This window comes from Dermacentor albipictus, chromosome 2 (genome assembly GCF_038994185.2).
Source record: "Dermacentor albipictus isolate Rhodes 1998 colony chromosome 2, USDA_Dalb.pri_finalv2, whole genome shotgun sequence".
Classification (NCBI taxonomy): Eukaryota; Metazoa; Arthropoda; class Arachnida; order Ixodida; family Ixodidae; genus Dermacentor; species Dermacentor albipictus.
Window position 1 is genome coordinate 117201427 of NC_091822.1, and position 18393 is coordinate 117219819.

The 18393-nt window shown below is 47.0% G+C and overlaps 1 protein-coding gene across 4 annotated transcripts in view; it reads left to right on the plus strand.

The window, feature by feature from the left end:
• The window catches only part of LOC139056063 (uncharacterized), a 76680-nt gene extending 66777 nt beyond the window's left edge, over positions 1 to 9903 (plus strand). For all 4 annotated transcript variants that reach the window (XM_070533894.1, XM_070533892.1, XM_070533891.1 and 1 more), the window contains 3 exons: positions 4405 to 4609; positions 6531 to 7574; positions 9579 to 9903. In XM_070533894.1, the coding sequence (XP_070389995.1) occupies positions 4405 to 4609; positions 6531 to 7574; positions 9579 to 9718 (1389 nt within the window). In that variant the 3' untranslated portion in view covers positions 9719 to 9903. The remainder of the gene's footprint in view (positions 1 to 4404; positions 4610 to 6530; positions 7575 to 9578) is intronic.
• Positions 9904 to 18393: the final 8490 nt, after the last annotated feature.

Consider the following 18393-nt stretch of genomic DNA (forward strand, 5'->3'; position numbering starts at 1 on the left):
TTAGAACCGGCAGACAGCCATTGGCTACAACTCGGGTATGCAGCAAGTACAAAGGCGAGGAAGATTTCTGGTACGGCGCCGGGACTGCGATGTTCGGTGACTAGCATAAAGCGCGCACTGAGACGCTCGCCTGCGCCCGCTGCCCAGCTAATGTCATGACGGTTTGTTCTACGAACTTGTTGATGCTAGATACTGGCAAATTCACTGGAACGTACAGGCAGCGGTAAGATGCACATTAAAAAAAACATGGTGTATGGTCATGTTTTTGTTATAAATTAATGCATTGGATTATGAAAAAGAAGCAGATGGAAATCGCACGCTGAGAAGACCGATAAACATACAGTGCAACGCAACTTGAGAGATAATATTGAAATGTCCAAGAATTTAGAAGACAAAAAAAATATTGAATCATCGCGACGGCATATCACATTCGTCGTAGGAGTCGAATTCTCTATAACGAAATTATTTTTGAACTATTGTGATAGCGTCCACGCAACACATTAAATGCTCATATGCTGTGGCCTAAAGCTCACGGCACGGTTCGAAAACGCACGCACAGCTAAAGCAAAACTTTGTGCGCGGACATGCATGCAGACACGCAGTCGATCGCTGCAAACCCATGCGATGGCTGCATTGAGGCTCCACTCTGTTATGCTCCATTTGGTTATACAGACAACCCACTATAAGAAACGCAATACGCATGTATCATTATTTCACATAGTTTATACTCTCAGCGTTTGCCTAGTTTTCACGCAAGAATCCGGTTCGGGAGACTCTATCGCGGCGACTGCGCGTAGTGGCGTTCACTGTACGTATTCGTTAAAGAGAGAGCGTCTGTAAATGATTCTGTGCTTTCAGTTCGCTCAAGATTATTATATCGACATTCAGAAACTTCCCTCGTTTTGAGAGTACCTACATAAATGTCCAGGAGGGCTGCCGCGTGGTGTTTTTATTGAGCGCCGTAAGCGAAACCTATGAGGAGCACGCCGCGTGATCCCTCATACTATACGCAAGGGAGGCGCTTCCGACAGATGGCGACTCCGTAAGTCCTCGCCCCCACTACAGAAGGAGCACATAAACACGAGCCAGCAGAAGGGCTCCACAGCATGCACTCAGCGTCATGGACATATTGGCCAGAAATAAGCGTCGTGCGAAACAGGAGCGTCTTCCCTACAGCGAAACGTGGTACAGGCCGTTGTTGCCACGATGCAATGCGCCACGTGAGGCAATGGTCATGCTCAAGCAGGGAAGAAGTTTGGGCGTGTTGGTGGGATGCATTCAGACTGGGATACATAGCGCAAAAATTACACAGGGACCAGCAGAACACAGGACGAGCGCTCATGTTGAACATGTTGAACATACATGTTGAAAGTTAGCGCTCGTCCCGTGTTCTGCTTGTCCCTGTGTAATTTTTGCGCTATGTATCCCAGTCTGAAGGTCATGCTCAACCCTCTCAGAGATTATGTACAATGGCACACAACAACGCCTCAAGAAAAGAAGTCTCATTGTGTGTTCTGTGGACTACGCAGACAAACAGCAGTGGTGCACGCAAGGTAACGTTTAACATCAACTCATCACTTTCGTATTGAACTGAACGCCCCAAAAATTACACATTCGCCGCCAACATCAGCGCTAATTATCGTCAGTAAAAGCTAACAGCATACATAGATTACATAGATTACCACACTACGTGGGATCCGAATATTTTTCTTCCCTTCGCTCCTCCCAATTTTCCACAATTAAGTCTATAGACACAGAACTATACGCGTCGATGTCTAGCTCGTATACGTCACTTATATGTGTGTTCATGGACGCGTGACGTTTTCATGTAGCCCCTCCCATTTTCTCAGAATCTGCGGAGATGCATAGGGTAGCATGTGGAATTCAAACTCGCATACTACACTTTGTCCATAATCATACCACCCTCCGCCGTCTTCCTTGCAAACGCCGGGAAGCTCGAACAATTTTGCAAGTCGCTCCGGCGAAAACGAGCTGCGGACGGTTCCTGCGGAGATATGCCGCCAGCGATGCCGACCTTGAGGTAACAGGTGATACATGGTAATGAGTCGCCAATAAACAAAAGAAATCCATTGAATAAAATTTTAACTTATTAGTTTTACAGCGCTCATAGTAATTGGGAAATTGAAGCGAGTCCTTCGCACGAGTCATATAAACTTTCGGATCTAGAAGAAAGTCGCAGTTTCACCCGAAAGGCGAAGCCTCGACTGCGATAGCAGATTGGTGGACAACTACACGAAGTAGGGATAGTAAATTTATCGGCCGTATAAACTTGTAAACATAGTCATACTAACTCAATTAGCAAGCGTCACGCGCGCACAAGCGAACATGAATACCTCTCACCCGCTGACCACGGAATCTCGTTGTCAACACGCTGGAGTGAGGAAGCGCGGCACCAGCTGCGAGTGAATCCACCTTCGTGGATTAGAACGCGCCGCCCTCCCCACCTTCTATCGGAGCCTTGAGCGCGACGTAAGACGGCGCGCTTCCTTCCCACTTTCCTCTCTTGCGTGCGCGAGACTGAGCCGCGATTGCCGGCCCACCCTTGCACGCGTCCACTCGCACTGCAGCGTATACGGCGCGCGGCGACGATTTTCTGGTCCTTCGACTTTATGAAGAGCCTCACGGCGACGCCAACAACGACGGCGACCGCAGAAATGCGCCTGGAGTGTCCATATAGTTGCTATCGCAATAAACGGCGATTACTCGCGGAATTGTGGCCCGAATAAATTCGGGTGTCAGAGCGCGCGAAACCGAAACTGGGAGGATGTAGCGAGCGCAAAGCCGCGACCCTCGAGGCGCCGTTCTGCTTACCTCATCCAGCCGCGGACAGCCAGCGCGCTGGACTCCGCGCTACTGACTTTATCAGCGCTGGCTTCCCGTTGCTGGGAGACGTAAGCACAACGTCGCTTCGCGGGGAACGGCTCTGCGCTTGCTGCAGCCTCGCAGCATCAGTTACGCGCGCTCCGATTTTGTCGTGCCACAATTCCGCGGGTAAGCTGATTTTTCTAAACCCAAAAGATGATATGGCTTGTACCAGGAGGTCTCTTCAATTACCCAATTACGATGAATCCGCTGAAGCTTAAGGTTTGAAAGTCAATTCATTATGTTTTGTTAATTAGCGTTGAATTGCCATGTATCGTCCGTCGCCTCACGGTCGCCTCCACAGAGGGCTAGCTTCCGAAGGAACCGTCCTTGTATTTCAAAACGGCCATTTAATTTAAATATTCCTTAAAATATTCGTTGAAACACCTTGTATGTTACGAATCATTTCCATGAAGGAAGACGACGATCGACCGAGCCTTGCTCTTGTCTGGCAATATAGGCTCTATCCGCGTCATCTACCCTCTTCCTGTTTTCTTTGCACTTCGCCTTCTTTCTTTTACCACTAGTATTAGCGTAGCAGGCCAGAGACAGTTTCTAGTCCGACCGTTTCCTGCGCCTTCTACCCACATCGAAATTTTCTTTTTGTCTCTCTCCCTCTCTACCAACGGAGGAAAAGAGTTGAGCGAGGCGGTTCCTAGTGGCAATGCGTCCAACTGGGTCGTGTGGTCTGTACTTGCAAATAATCGCTAAGCAGAAAAATAATTCTTCACATAAAGCAATTAAAGTTCCCCTTTAACCGGTAACCGCAGCGCATGGAATCCGCAGATGTTGTTTTGTTTCCTTTTTGGTTTGTCGTTAAAGAGCGGTACATCGCCAGTGCCACATACCCAGTGACTCGCTAGTGTCCAAAAGATTCATCGAAGAGGGGCACATATCCAGCGCTACATACGCAGCAACTCAAGTTGGCGTCAGAAAGGTTCATTGAAGAGCGGCACAGAGTTGCATATTCAGCGACTCAAATTCCTTAGACGGTTGGTTACGAACTCGGTTCTCTCGACACAGCAGCCCGATGCTCCACCCATTAAACCATGACCCTACCAGTGATCCAGGCTAGCGGCAAAATGGTTAGGAACACCGATAGAAACCGGAAAGTGCCTGAAGTATCCTAAGGCTGCTAATCCCATTAAAGAAAGCTTTCGCGTAAGTGTCAGTCTCTTCTCACTCAAGAAATTACTATGTATCAACTCATCGTTACTTACTTCCGCTAAGTAGTAAACGAAGCGTTTGAAGAAAATTAATCTGGTTAGATACCGTACTAAAAGAAGAGGCTGCAGTCACTAAGCAAGTCAAGGTGAAAACGCAGAGACATTGCGGAGTCCGTGTAGTTTCCTTAGTCACACTCTGGTAAGAGCAAGTGCGACCAAGGAGCCCGTATTGGCTCCGAAACGATGGTGCGTTTTCACGTTGACTTGGTATGTCCCATATACAATAAGCGGAACTGGTCGCCTTGAGCTCGTTCGACAATTTCGCCTTCATGCGTTCCCTACAAATTCTGCGCAGGAGTACGGCTTCATGGGCGCCTTTCTCATCACGGGCGGTCTTATGCTCAACGCCCTGTCAGCGTGCATCATCTTCAAGGTGCCTCCCTGGGAGGCTTCGAAAACCGCGCGCACAAAGATCTCGCCCGCGAAAACTACAGCTAACAAATCCGGCGACGGAGAGCAGCGGCGAGGATCAGCAGCGAATCTGGAGCGTTCGGAACGAGGTGCAGTCAAGCTTTCTTACTTTTATTTCTGTTAGAACTTCTGTTATTTCTGATATATTTCTTTGGCTTAACAGTTGTAGAGGATAGGGCTGGTTGGTATTCCAAGATGTAACTTCGTAGCGCGGAGACAAATGGCAATGTAGATGTGTGTGTCGTTTCCCTTTTGTCTCGTCCTTGGGTTCCGTGCTACCAAGTTCCAACTTTCTGTGTCTCTTTCACCTGTTTTCGTGGTAGTCGGATCTTCACCGCCTATGCGAAGGCACCGATGCAAAGGGTGCATGCTATCCCACAACTGAAATGCGAAGTGCGTTTTTGAACACCAACTATACCCTTTTTGTGACGCACGTGCTGTCATGCGAGAGCTTTTGAGCGCCTGAAGGTTCACGTGTTGTGAAAGGGTCATTGTAGAGAGGAAGAGGCGCTCTTTTCTGCAGCGCTTTAGGGTGCATGTCTCAGCGCCTTGGGGAAGAGGGACATAACGAGGAAAGAAGAGAGAAATACGTTTGTCACGTTCGCAGCACACATGCACGAGAGCGATAGACAGGCCCGTGTCCTCCAGATGGAGCGTTCAGGATGATAGACCGCCCTCTTCTACCGCCGCCCTCTCTCCTTGTGGTGGCGCGGGGGAGGATGATGGCAACTAGTGGCTTTCCACGCTGTCGTTCGCGCGGCTGGAGAAACGCAGATGACGAATCGACCTCTCTATACCAACGTATATTACCGCTATAGATATGCTGGTTCACGGATTCGTTTCTGACTAAATATAACCAAATTCAGGGGTTTTACGTGCCAAAATCACGAACAAGTCGCATCAGAATGTTAAGGCCTGATGATGGATGTTATATTCATTGAAACAAAACGTGGACACGGGAGTCCGTGCCAATAAAGGAATAGTCAGAGCCCTGCGTCGGTTCCGTGACCATGGTGCAAGCCCCCGGAGCAATTGCGCATGAGGACAGGGCCGCACCTGTAAACGGTGCCTGAGCAGGGCAATGTCCAAATGAATAGAAATATTCTGTAAAATAAGTCACTACAAATCGCTAGTCAGACCCACGCACTTACACATTCAAAGTATTCTCTGGCTGAACATTCGGCAAAGTGGGAATAGCTGGAGCACAATGTTAAAAGTGCATTGCTGATGCTCTTTATAGTCCAGAAGGGTTATGTACGTGTCTGCTCATCTGCCCCGCCGGAAACTCGGACGCGACATTGGAGTAAAGGTATGACACGAGCAGACGTTGTCCGGCGATTTATTTTCGTCGTTGCACACTTTAGACAAGGCGCGATGGTATATTTAAAAGTAATGATAAACATCTCATTATCTTCGTTATCCCAGCGACTGGCACTCATCGTGAAAGGCGCACACATGAACTATACCGCACGGAAAAGGGGGAAGCCATCAGAACTGTCAGCGCTTGACGTTCGCCTTAAAGAATAGCTGTCGTGGTCTGTCCAGAACCAGCGTATGAAACCTCACCACATGACCTATCGATCGCCAGGATTGCGGCGTCGAGAACGCATCGTTTGTTAAAGCGCCCAAAGTAAAAATGGTGTGCAGACTGCACATGCATCTGCTTTGTTTGCGCGCATGCATTACGTGTAAATATAAACGTAGATTTAAAAAATTAACTTACGGGGTTTTACGTGCCAAATCCTTGATCTGATTATGAGACACGCCGTAGTGGAGGACTCCGGAAATTTTGATTGCATTGGGATCTTTAACGGGCACCTAAATCGAAGTACACGGGCGTTTTCCGCTTTCGTCCTCATCGAAATGCAGCTGCCATGGCCGGGATTCCAGCCCACGGCCTTGTGTTTCGCAGCCCAACACCATATCAACTAAGCAACCACGGCGGGTAAAACATAGATCTATGCAGCTGTTTCTGAGAATTATACATGAATCCCTTCTTTTCCGTTACAGTGGCGACGATTGATGGTACCTACAAGGCCGTAATCGGAGCCGGCACATCCGCTGATGATGAACTGAACGGCACCAAGCTCAAGGACGTGCGATCAAGACCTTCCCTCAAGAGCACGTCAATTTTGCAAAGCTGCGAGGATTTAGCCTCTTACGCGAACGGTTCTTCACCCGAAAACCAAGGTGACATCGTCAGCGTGTCTAACCGCGAAATCTCCGAAGCCCGCGATCCAGTTGTCGCAAACGGCACGGCGACCACGTACGAGTTTCCTCCCTGTCCTAAACCCTTAGAGTTCGGGCGAATCTCCTTCCGCTTCCTTAAGAGGAAACAAAGCGGCGGCGGCGACACTCCTTCGTACTCGCGCTTAGAAGGTGCCTACAACATTCAAAATGGCGGAGCTGGTAGCACCAGAAACAACAGTGCCGTCGCACCACCGTGGTCTGTGTCCGAGCCGGCAGTCCTCGTCACCAACGGATGTCCCGAAACCGTCGCCGTCGACGCTGCAGTCAAAGGCCTCTGTCGCCGTACGTCGGCCCGTCCAGACGCTCTGGAGGCCAGCGGCGATGGCGCGGGCTCGTCGCACTGGAGCTTCCTTCGGGCGCCCGTTTTCTACATGGTGACCGTGACGTGTGCCTTCTCGGTCTACATACCGCTGGTTCTGATGATCCTCGTCGACTTCGCTATCGAAAAAGGCTTCACGCGCCGCGACGGCGCAGTGTTTCTCTCGGTGTCCGCCATCGGCGACGCCTGCGCCCGTCTCGTGGCCGGCGCGCTGTCGGACCGGGCCTTCTGCGACCGGCGCGTGCTGTTGAGCGCCAGCGCGATGCTCACGGGCGCGCTGTGCGTCTCCCTGCCCACCATACGACCCGACCGCTACGCGGTGACTGCGCTCATGTGCGCACTGTTCGGCTGGAGCAACGGCACTGTGGTCGTGCTGTTCGGGCCCGTGCTGGCCGACCAGCTGGGAGTGGAGAACTTGGGACTTTCGTCGGGCGTCACCCGGTTCGTGATGGGCCTGGCTTACCTGGCGTGCCCCAAGATCACCGGTGAGCGTGCAGCAGTCTGTATATGACTTTTGCGACACAAATATTTGGCCATAGCTATAGCGGTATGTGCCTGCCTGTGACGAGGCCGCTGTCACATCTCCTTTACCTTCGCTTGCACGCGCCCTCTCTTATTAGCGCCAGTTGGCCGCTCTCTCCATTTTGGTATCTACGAGATTTTCTCGCTTTGCGTAGTGGTTTTCTGGCGTCGTTTGCAACTACAACCGTCACACTCTATCTCACTTTGCACGCCGGGCCTTATTTTCCCTGCCTGCAACCTGTGAGCAGAGCCCTTTTTGAAATCTGACCCACCGAGCCGACGCCGAGGAATCTGAACCCGAGCGCATGCACCCTCTAGTCTCTTACCAAGACATCACACAACACTACAAGCTAACCCGCAAAACATATGCACCCCCACACAAGTCACTACCTAGAGAGCAGGAGCGATTCCTCCGAGCTCTACAGGTTAATACATTCCCGCACCCAACCAGAAATCACCTCATAGACCCTACGAAATTCTCTCCGCAATGCCGCTTCTGCGCAGAGCCCGGGTCCCTCAGGCACATAGTAGGGGGTCGCAGAGCGGCACCATTAAATCCTCCGAACCCTCACCCCACTAACGAGCTTTGGGAGAGAGCCTTGGCCAGCTCCGACCTCGAGGATCAGCAACGGCTGATTGCGAGGGCCCAGGACGCGGCCCGAGCTCAAGGCATTCTGGAATGAGGACGCCTCTCCAAAGCTTCATTCACCGAATAAAAATGTTTATTCTCTCTCTCTCTCTCTCGTTACCCTCGAGTCACCGCGCCGTAATATTCGAGAGCTTTGCTTGTCCAGAAACACATTATACTTTAGTTACTAGACTTTCACGAAATAGTGTGTTACTGGAGACCTGACCTCGACGCCTTAATTGTCCCACCACAAGGCTTAGGAATGTTCATGTTATCCATGTCTTCTAGTCGAACTAAAACGGGCTGCGTGTTAACGATTATGTCGCCACTGGTACTTTACACACCAGCAGCTCAGTAGAATATGGCTGATCATTATTATCAATAATAACTCTGTGTACTATACGACTAAACTGTACGCCACAAGATAGCGCTATCAGCATTGTTGCCGATACAGTGTTGAGCTGGCGTAGACAGCCTTCATGGGCGTTCGTATGAAGGCTGCTACCGCCCACCTTTCCAGTAGCCTATAATTCCACAATGACCCACACATTTATGGAAACGCTAGAGCTCTCTGACTCCCATGAGATCATATTTTCGTGATAATTTCGAAGAAGTTTTTGAGTGCGCCTTGCATTAGTCTAATGATGCCATGCCCTCGCACATTCCCCTATCTTCTTTCGCGGTCACGTGGACCACGGTTCAACCATCACCACTCCGACCTGTTGCATCAGCATGACCATGAAATCGTGCAGTAGTGGAAGCTTCTGAGCTATCTGGTTCATATCGACGAATTATGAACACCGGGATACATCCATACATAATGCAGGCAAACACGACGTAAGGCCGGACCAGTGCAGTGCGCTTGTTGGTACGGTGTAGCAGCAGTTGCGTTCTGCTGTTTGAACTTGGTTAATACTCTTCATATCATGCCATGCACGCAAACCATCAGAAGCGTTAGATTATGAGCTTAATGGCTGTGTGTTATAACACTGTGGTCCTTGAGCCCGCTGTTAAAACTCTCGTGAAGTACGAAAGGAAGCCCGGGAAAAATGATAGTCAGTCTCTTACAGCTACGTGATGTTTTTTCCTGTGTAAAGAATGTGTCTAATGAATACCTATGGCAGCTGAATTATTGCATGAAGGCAAGAAGACCTATTTTATCATGTAAATTTCAGCCTAAAGCATCGTCTCAGACGTCATTTCTTTTCTTGCGATAAGCATATAAGTGCTTTAGTTATGTTTGCTTTATTATCATGTGTTCTCTTTGAAAGTGGCTGTTTTGTCACCATCGAGAATAGATGCACAATTTCTTTGCACACGTATTTCTTCTTTTCCTCAGGTTACTTCAAGGACAAAATCGGGTCATACGATGGACTGCTCCGAATGATCAGCATTGGCTCTTTCTTTGTGTGCTTAATGTGGACCACGGACTTCATTTACAGATTCATCAAAAGACGCCGGGCGAATAGTGTATCTTGACGTAGCATGCTTCATATGTACATGCTTGCTGTGATAATGCCATGGGCGTTTGTTCATCACAAATCATTTGATGTGCAGACAGTGGACTGTGCCTCGAGAATCCTGAGCGTTCTTGCGTCCAAGACAAGATGTCAGTGCAGGATCTTAAGATATTCTTCTTTAAATAAAGGTTTAAGAAAAAGAAATCCAGAGCTCTGTACTTCAATTATTCACCAGCTTCCTGTACGTGATGTCTTGCTTTTTATTATGCGGCATGTGGCTGTACACGCTTTGCAATTTCAAAGCTGGCCTTGCAGACAACCGTTACACGAAGCCATGTTTAGTTAGATATCTGGGAATTTCAGGAAGCCAGACAGGCTTATGACATGATGAACAAAAGAAAGTGCGATAAGGCATATGACAGGCGCTTGGAAGCAACCATAAAGACATTATGCAATTTGCAATGCCACTTATACTATCAATACAAAACACAAGCATGTAAAATCAGCACCAAAATTTTCGGACTTTAAAGTACCACCACCTCTACTCCAAAGTGCGCCAATGTATCGGGTGTCTGTGTGAAGACTTTAAATAATATTTAATAGTAAACGTTTTCAATACAAGGACGGTTCCTTCAGATACATGCCGTCAGTGGTGGTGACCATGTAGTGACGGTTGCTAGATGGTAATTAGTAACTAATTAAGGAAGATCTATTCACTTTCAAAGTTATAATTTATGTGGGCTCATCATAATTGGGAAATTGAAGCGAGCTCCCCCCCGTACGTGCCGTATCAACTTTTGTGTTCACAAGAATGCAATTAACTGTGGAACTGTGGCACGACGAGTTTCGGTTATCAGAGTGCGTGGAACCAAAATTCGGAGGCAGCAGCGAGAGCAAAGCCCCGCCCTTCGAATCGACGCTATGCTTACGTCACCCAGCAGTGGGCCGCCAGCACGCTCTCGCTCCGTGCTCCTCGCTGTTTCAAAACAAGTACTTGCTCGAAGCAAGTATTCCTTTCGCATCTTTCCACCATCAGACGACAAAACTTGCGACGGAAGGAATGGAGACCGTAGAGCAAAGTATTTTCAAACAGAATTACTTTTGTAGAACTTAACGCAACATTCGCAAAGCGTAACACAGGCGGCGCCCAAATTCATAAGCTTGACCGAAAATTCGAAGGTTGGCAGGTGTGCTAATGAAAAACGCAGATGTAAGACCAGTCAGAGGCACGGGCTGTGCCGGAGACTTTTTACTAACACTTGCAGTGACATTTATTAGCAATGTTACAGAAATCCCTGGCAGCGTATTGAAATAACAAAGGTGCTAAAGAAACGTAGAGGCGATGAAGACATACACCATTCCTTAGGCACATCAAAACGCTGCAAAATATTGTTACAAGAAAACCATAAAAGTGAACACTCCATTCCTTTAGTGATTTGAATTAGGCAACATTCCAAACACACTTGACAAGGTGGCTTCAAGAGTGAGAGCAGACAGAACTACAAGAGTGACAGCAAGAGTGACAAGAGTGACAGCAGACAGCAGACAGAAAATAAGAATTACTCTGTGAATTTTTGCGCACAAGACATGGAGTTTTATATACAATAGACGAATAAAAAGAATCTCATATTGTTAGACAATGATCGGATCCACAGAGAATATCATGTACCCCTTAAAGCAGTTAAATAAGAGCATGCCGACCTTGGGTGGACCCTATGAGAAATGCCTGGATTCTGAGGAACATGTCGCTCAACAATGTATATACGATGTGCGCAGTCAGTTCAGTAAGTTATATGAATGCTTCTATTAAGCCTGTACAAAGCAGGAGGCACATTAGTGATTCCAGCAATCCCACAACATGCGATGGTACCAAGCAATTCGACCACTGTAGTCGGTCCAGTAGATAGTCCGATTGAGCGCCGCATTGTCACACAAGTCTGCAAAGGACATCTGGATTGCATTGCAGATGGCGCAGTTGCTCGGAGCACAACCTTCGAGAACCTCTTGCTCGTCTACGTTAGCTGCTGACTTCTCCAGCTGATCGGCTATTGAAAAATACGCATGAATGAATGCGACAAAACCAATCACAAGTCGAATGGAAGTGAAAGAGAAGTGCGCAGAAACCTCCCTAAATCTGCTAGCAAAAAAAAAAAAGAATGACAGAACTTGCTTTCAGTGTTCAAAGGAGTGGTCGTTTAGTGAAATAGAGGAAATATTTCTGGCAGTTTATTAACACATTTTATTATGTGCTTTGTATTTGCTCTATTTCCTTTTTGCCTTGCCTGCCGCTGTTTGCCTCCTAGTCAAGTGTGCACAGGAAGGACTTTAACTTCGTGCACTATAACATATCTTGCCTTCAGTACTGTGGAATATTAACTCAAAAGCAATTATGTAAGATATTGATCTCCTATATAGCAGAATTGCATCAGGTAGTGAGCATTACGCAGTGAGCTCCTGTGCAGTGCGTATGATTTCCCAAAGGAAGACAACGACTGAAGTTTTCAACCTGCCGTATACAATATTTCGGTGGGTTTCCGAATTGCTAAGCACGGTAAACTCGTGCATATTACCCTTGCCAGAAGTTTAGAATGAATGATGAACTTTATTTCCCTTTTAAGAGATGGGAGGGGCCGGGGGGGGGGGGGGGGGGAGGGAGGTCTAAGTATTCCAGTCCCAGCAGGCGTCCGTCACCACATTATATAGCTAGCATTATGTCTACCAGTCGTGGTAGGCCTCCGCTACCTCCTCAGCCCACCTCAGCACTCGGTCCTGTATTGTGGTATCGGAGCTGCGCAGGGCAGTCTCCCACAGCTCCCCGCTACTAATTAATGGTTTGAGCGTGCGGCGGGGAGTTTTGATGGGGCATTGCCACATGATATGGGAGAGATCTGCTATCGGGACAGGGCAAAAGCGACACTTGAGTGTCGGGTATACGGCGGGAAAGAATAAGTGCAAAGTGCGCGGGGTAAGAAAAGTGTGAGTTTGCAGTTTGCGTCTCAGTATATCTCTCTGGCGCGTTCTAGGCACAGAGAGAGGTGGATACAATAGGAGTTGGTGTCTCAATCATTAACGTAACACTAAACCAGATGATAAACGAAAAAGCGATCGTCTTACGTGATGGACGGACAGATAGACGGGCGGACGGACTGTTTTCCTCGTTCGGTAAGTATACAAATGCATGCGCATTTATAAAACTCGCCTCCTATCAATTTGTGCTTTACGTTGATGCACAAGCGAGCACTGCTGAGTGTCTTGGCAATGGAATGTTGCAGACAAAGGTAAGATGCCAATTCAATAGCAGGAACCTGAAAACAAAACAGGAATAAAAAATGCGTATCATCTGACAAGAACACAAGCAAAAGCCTTAGCGCTGAGGTGCCTACGTGAGTACAGTTTCTCTGCGGGGGCATTTTTTATGGCCATATAGCAAGGTTTTCATTGATACAGCCATATCTAGAATAAGAGTTCTCTCTCTTATGAGCATACATGAAGATGTGCGCGCACCAAACAGAGAATGAGGTGTAAGACAAACAAGCTTGCGGCATTTCATTTTCCTGTTCGACACTCTCGGAAGGCTTGCAGTAACTGAAATGACCGCTGTCCAACCTACGCTAAACTATCCCTGCACAGTCGACTTCCGTTATTCGACCCTGACGGGACTGACGAGATTGATCGAATTATCCCGTCGCAGTGGCATTGCCAAAAATTTCGTTCCCGGGGGGGGGGGGGGGGGGGGGGCTCACGTTGCAGCTTGCCCTCCTCTTTGAGAGGACGCTTTAGCTCGGGTGCTCCTATCTCAATACATGTAGAAGGTGAATTCGTTTTTCTCGGCAACCACTGCTGCAAATTTGACGAGCTTTGATGCACTTAAAAGAAAAACTTCAATTATACTGACTTCTGGCTCCGAGTTTTTCATTTGATTTGTCACTTCTTTACTAAAATTCTCAAAAATTCCAAATTTTAAGAAAACAAAACTGTCACGTTTAAAGCTCTGTAACTCAACAATGGAAAATAATATCACAATTCTGTGAATCGGATCTAATAGTACATCTACAGAGGACAAAATGGATATGTTGCACATGAATCTCAAATAATTTAGTATTATGGAAACACGGCTTTTGCAGAACCTTTGTACACCACGTAACTAATTCACGTGACACCAATTGACTCACCAAGTTTGTCCGTTTTGACTCTTATAATAGATGCCGTTTGAAGAACCACAATGTTTGTTCTTAATGCAGAGCTATTAGTTTGTAAACACCGTGCTGCCACTTTTTTCGCACTTTCAAATTTTTCAAGATATTTTAAACAAAATTCGGGCCCTAAATCAATATTCCGCTTCTAACAGATACTAGAATTTCACTTTCTCGCTAGAATGCGACAAATTTCATTAAAAGCGATCCGCGTGTTATCTCTGAAAAGCGTTTCTGCGTTTTACATGTATTCGAATAGGCCGTGTAGGAGTTGGGCCCGAGCTAAATCTTCCTCTTAAACAGTTTGTCGAGGGATAAAATACATGAATAATAACTGCATTGCCATTTCCAGAGATGCTGCAAACGAATTCTTGATTGCTACGCACTGTCAAAGCAAGTAATGTATGTATTTTTTTAGAAAAAATATACTCGTATGTGCCATAAATTGTGCCCAAAGTAACTTATATTATTGCTTCCATGTTTTTGTCTATTTAATAAGTAAATATCACACGAAATTTAGAACTACCCTACATTTATTTTTTACTTTTTATTTAACCCTACTGCAGGCCAATTCTTTGACCCAAGCAGGAGGGGCATTTTCGGAATGACAAACAAAAAATAACAGCCCTAAACTCGAGAACAAGCAAAAGGGGCAGAAGTAACAACGATTACACAACGGAGATGCAATATTCAACAAAAGAAAGAGCCAAAACAGACAGAACAGAACTGCAACCAGCAGAAAATACGTACATTTATACAATTGCAAGTATCCATAGCTACCAAAAGAAACGTTCCAATTCTGCTAAAAAGTCTTCGGCCTTGATAACATTTGGATTCATAACACTTGATCACACTTGATAACACTGGTTTTGAACTGATATAATTTCTGAACCAGCAAAGCAGTGCATGCCATTGATATTAAAAATGTAAAAGCCATGAAATGAACTAGTTGAGGACAAATATGTTCATGAAACTTTGTCATTCAAGAACCTTGTTTACATTTTTGTACATATGCAACGGGCCGTGAAAAATATCAATGAAGCTGTCACTTATTCCAATGTATTACGCAAGAGCAGCTGTCACCGGTCGTGTATCGTGAGTAATTGCACCGAAATTATTGTCCCAACAGAGAGCACGTATACAAACCCGTTCTGCAAAATACACGAGGGTGAGTCAAATGAAAGTGAGCCAATGGGAATATATTGACAAACGGTGTACTTTATTTAAAAGTAGTCTCCATGAGCATTCCATCCATCCATCCATCCATGAGCATTTAGACATTTGTCCCATTGACTAACGAGTCGTGTGATTCCAGTCTCATAGAACTGCTTGGGTTGCTGCTTCAAAAAGTACGCAACTGACTTTTTCACGTCATCGTCCGACATGAATCTGCTTCCCTTGAACTGTTTCTTCAATTGTCCCAAAATGTGGAAGTCGCAAGGCGACAGGTCTCAGCTGTATGTATGTTTCCCACTTGTACTTTGCCAGTTTTGTATTAACCACAACCGTGGAAACGGGTATTGTCGTGGAACAGTTAAAAATTAAATTAGGGGTTTTACGTGCCAAAACAACTTTCTGATTATCAGGAACGCCGTAGTGGAGGACTCTGGAAATTTCGACCGCTTGGGGTTCTTTAACGTGCACCTAAATCTAAGTACACGTGTGTTTTCGCATTTTGCCACCATCGAAATGCGACCGCCGTGTCCGGGATTCGATTCCGTGATCTCCGTGCTCAGCAGCCCAACACCATAGCCAGGCCGTGAAACAAGGTGACCCCATTCGTCAATTTTTCATGTCATTTGTTCTTGATTGCGACACGCAGCCGATCCGACGTTTCCCAATAACGGAAACGATTGATAGTCTCTCCGGGTTTAGCAAATTCTATCAGCAATCGCTCCTGACGATCGAAAAAAGTCAACAACACCTTTCCGGCGAAAATGACGGCTTTTGCTTTTGGGGAATTCGAATGTTTCCACTGTTAGCTTTGCCGTCGTGCTTCAGGCTTGTAGTAGTGGCACCATGGTTCGTCCCCGAGCATTTTAATGTGGAATAAACGTGGTTTCATTCATTCATTCAATTGCAGACAAGAAGTCGTTATCCTCATTGTGATACCGGATCAGATTAGTGAAGGCAGCGCAGAACCGCTCCGTCTTCTGGCGTTGGTTCAAAATCTTGGGCATCCATTGCGCACCGAGATAAACGAGATGTTAATGAATTATGCTGCGAACCCAACCGTGACTGATGTTCACACACTCTGCCTGTTCATCGATGCTTATCCTCTGTTCTTGTTTAATCACCTCATAAAACTTTGCACTTATGTTGGGGGTGATTGCACTGTGACTTCGGCCGGGTCTTGGATAGTCTTTGCCACTATCACTTCCTTCTTTGAGCCGTTTCCTGCAACACCTCACTGCGGCCAATGAAACGCAATGTTCAACGTACACAGCAGCCACACAGCGACTTTCTTTTTCGGAAAAACCTTCAGCTGTCAAAAACCTCACGGCACCACACTGCTCAACTTATGAAGCGTCCATTACATCACGCAACCATGTTCAACCCAGTGTATGAGAGCATTAAAGAACATTTACCTTCACACCTGCATGTCACTTCTCTAAATGAGAGATGTCTGTGTGCTACGCGCATGCCTCGCAAATAATGAGCCGAACCATTACGGGGCTGGGTGGGTAGGCTCACTTTCATTTGACTAGCCCTCGTTCATTATAAATGCAAAGATACAATGGAATATACAAATGCAAAGATACAGCTTGATAAAGGGCAAACACTGGAAACAAAGTTCACTGCACGTATGCACAAAACCTCGCAGCAAGATATTTAAATATACGTATAAGCCTTCAATAAATCTGCGTATTCAGGAAAAACTCACTTTATATAATGCGCCAAACAAGGCAAATACACATGTTGCGCAATCACAGATTCACAGAATCCTAGATCCCGCCCCCATTCCATCCACTCCCCTTGATGTATCGCGCGCGACGGAAGGCGGCGCGCTTGCTCCCCGCTTTTCTCCTTTGCGCACACAAGACTGAGCCACCATCGTCGGCTCACCCATTCACCCCCCCCCCCGACGCTTTCACTCGCACATACAGCATGCGGTGCGTGGTCACGACGTTATCGCCCTTGGACTTTATACGAAACATGGGGGCGACGGCAGGAATGCGCCTGGAGTGTCCATACAATTGCTATCGCAATATTATAATAAGAGTATCCGGCAACTGAAGCGTGCCGTGGCCGATTACTTTCCGCAAAAGAAGTAACAAACTTTCACCATGCGAGAATTCACTGAGCCGCAACAATGTATTCTTTTTTTCCTTTTGTGGGGCGGGGGCACCAAAATAAAATAAAAAAACATGAAGGAGAGTATGTTGGCCACAATGCAATTCCTACTTTGGGCACCAAATGTGGCTACCGAATGATTATCGAAGAAAACGTGAGACGCTTGGTCCACTGATAACCATACGCATAGTGCTCGGTATCCTACACCGGCGAGACAAAACTTTCCGGAGAGATTGCGCTCAAGCGAACGCGGTGTAATCCGTCGAGTCCTCACAGTGATGGCGGTGAGTGACCATTGTTTCTTTTACTCGTCTAATAGCCAGAAGGCGTCGACAATTCTGCCAGGCGATAATCCCCTCGGTCAGACAAAAACGAACGTGCACCGAAGTGCGCCGCGTGGTGGTTGGGGCAGCACGAGAAAAACGCATGCGCTATGGCTGGCTCTTGCAGCCCGCGGGTGGTCAGAACAATGATATTGAAGAGGCTCAACGTGTCCTCGTGAATAAAAGTCGAAGTAGAAAAAATAAGAACATAGTTACCCTCGCTGGCTTTAGCGTCCTGACATGGATGCTTTGGCGTAGGTGAAAAAAAAGATTTTTTTATGCGACATGACGGCACAAATGAACCACCACAGCGCTTCATCTCATCGGATCTCACGGGGTGATTTGTCAACTTGTCTGATAGTGTGTTGATTTGGCTTGTCTCGTTGTATGTTCAGATCTATGACTTTAGAAAAATCAATCCACCTTTGGCGTCAAATGTTTCTAACAACATTAAACCCACAAACTTCGGCAATTGAATATCTAAAGCACAACTTTAGAAATGCTAATGCACCTTTCAAATCAAATGCTTGAGAACTTTATACCCATAAAGTTTCGGAATTCCGTGGCCTCCGCGCGATTCGGCGGCGAGCCCGCTCGCCCTCAAAACCGCCTTCAAACTTTGTGCTCGGATAGGTCTCCTTGCCTTAAGACATGTGATTCCCGGTGCATTGGGGTTGCCGCAAAATCGAGCCCGAGTTCGCAATGTTCGCGCTGAAATGTCTTTTCGAGCGTGAAAAAGACATTCTAGACAAAATCCAGAATGATTTCCGACGCAGGGGGTTGCTTTGGTCGACGGTACATGGACAGCAGGAAAACATTTCGGGAGGGAGGGGGGGCTGAAGCCCCATAAGCCCCCCCCCCTCCCTTGGCTACGCCCCTGTCCG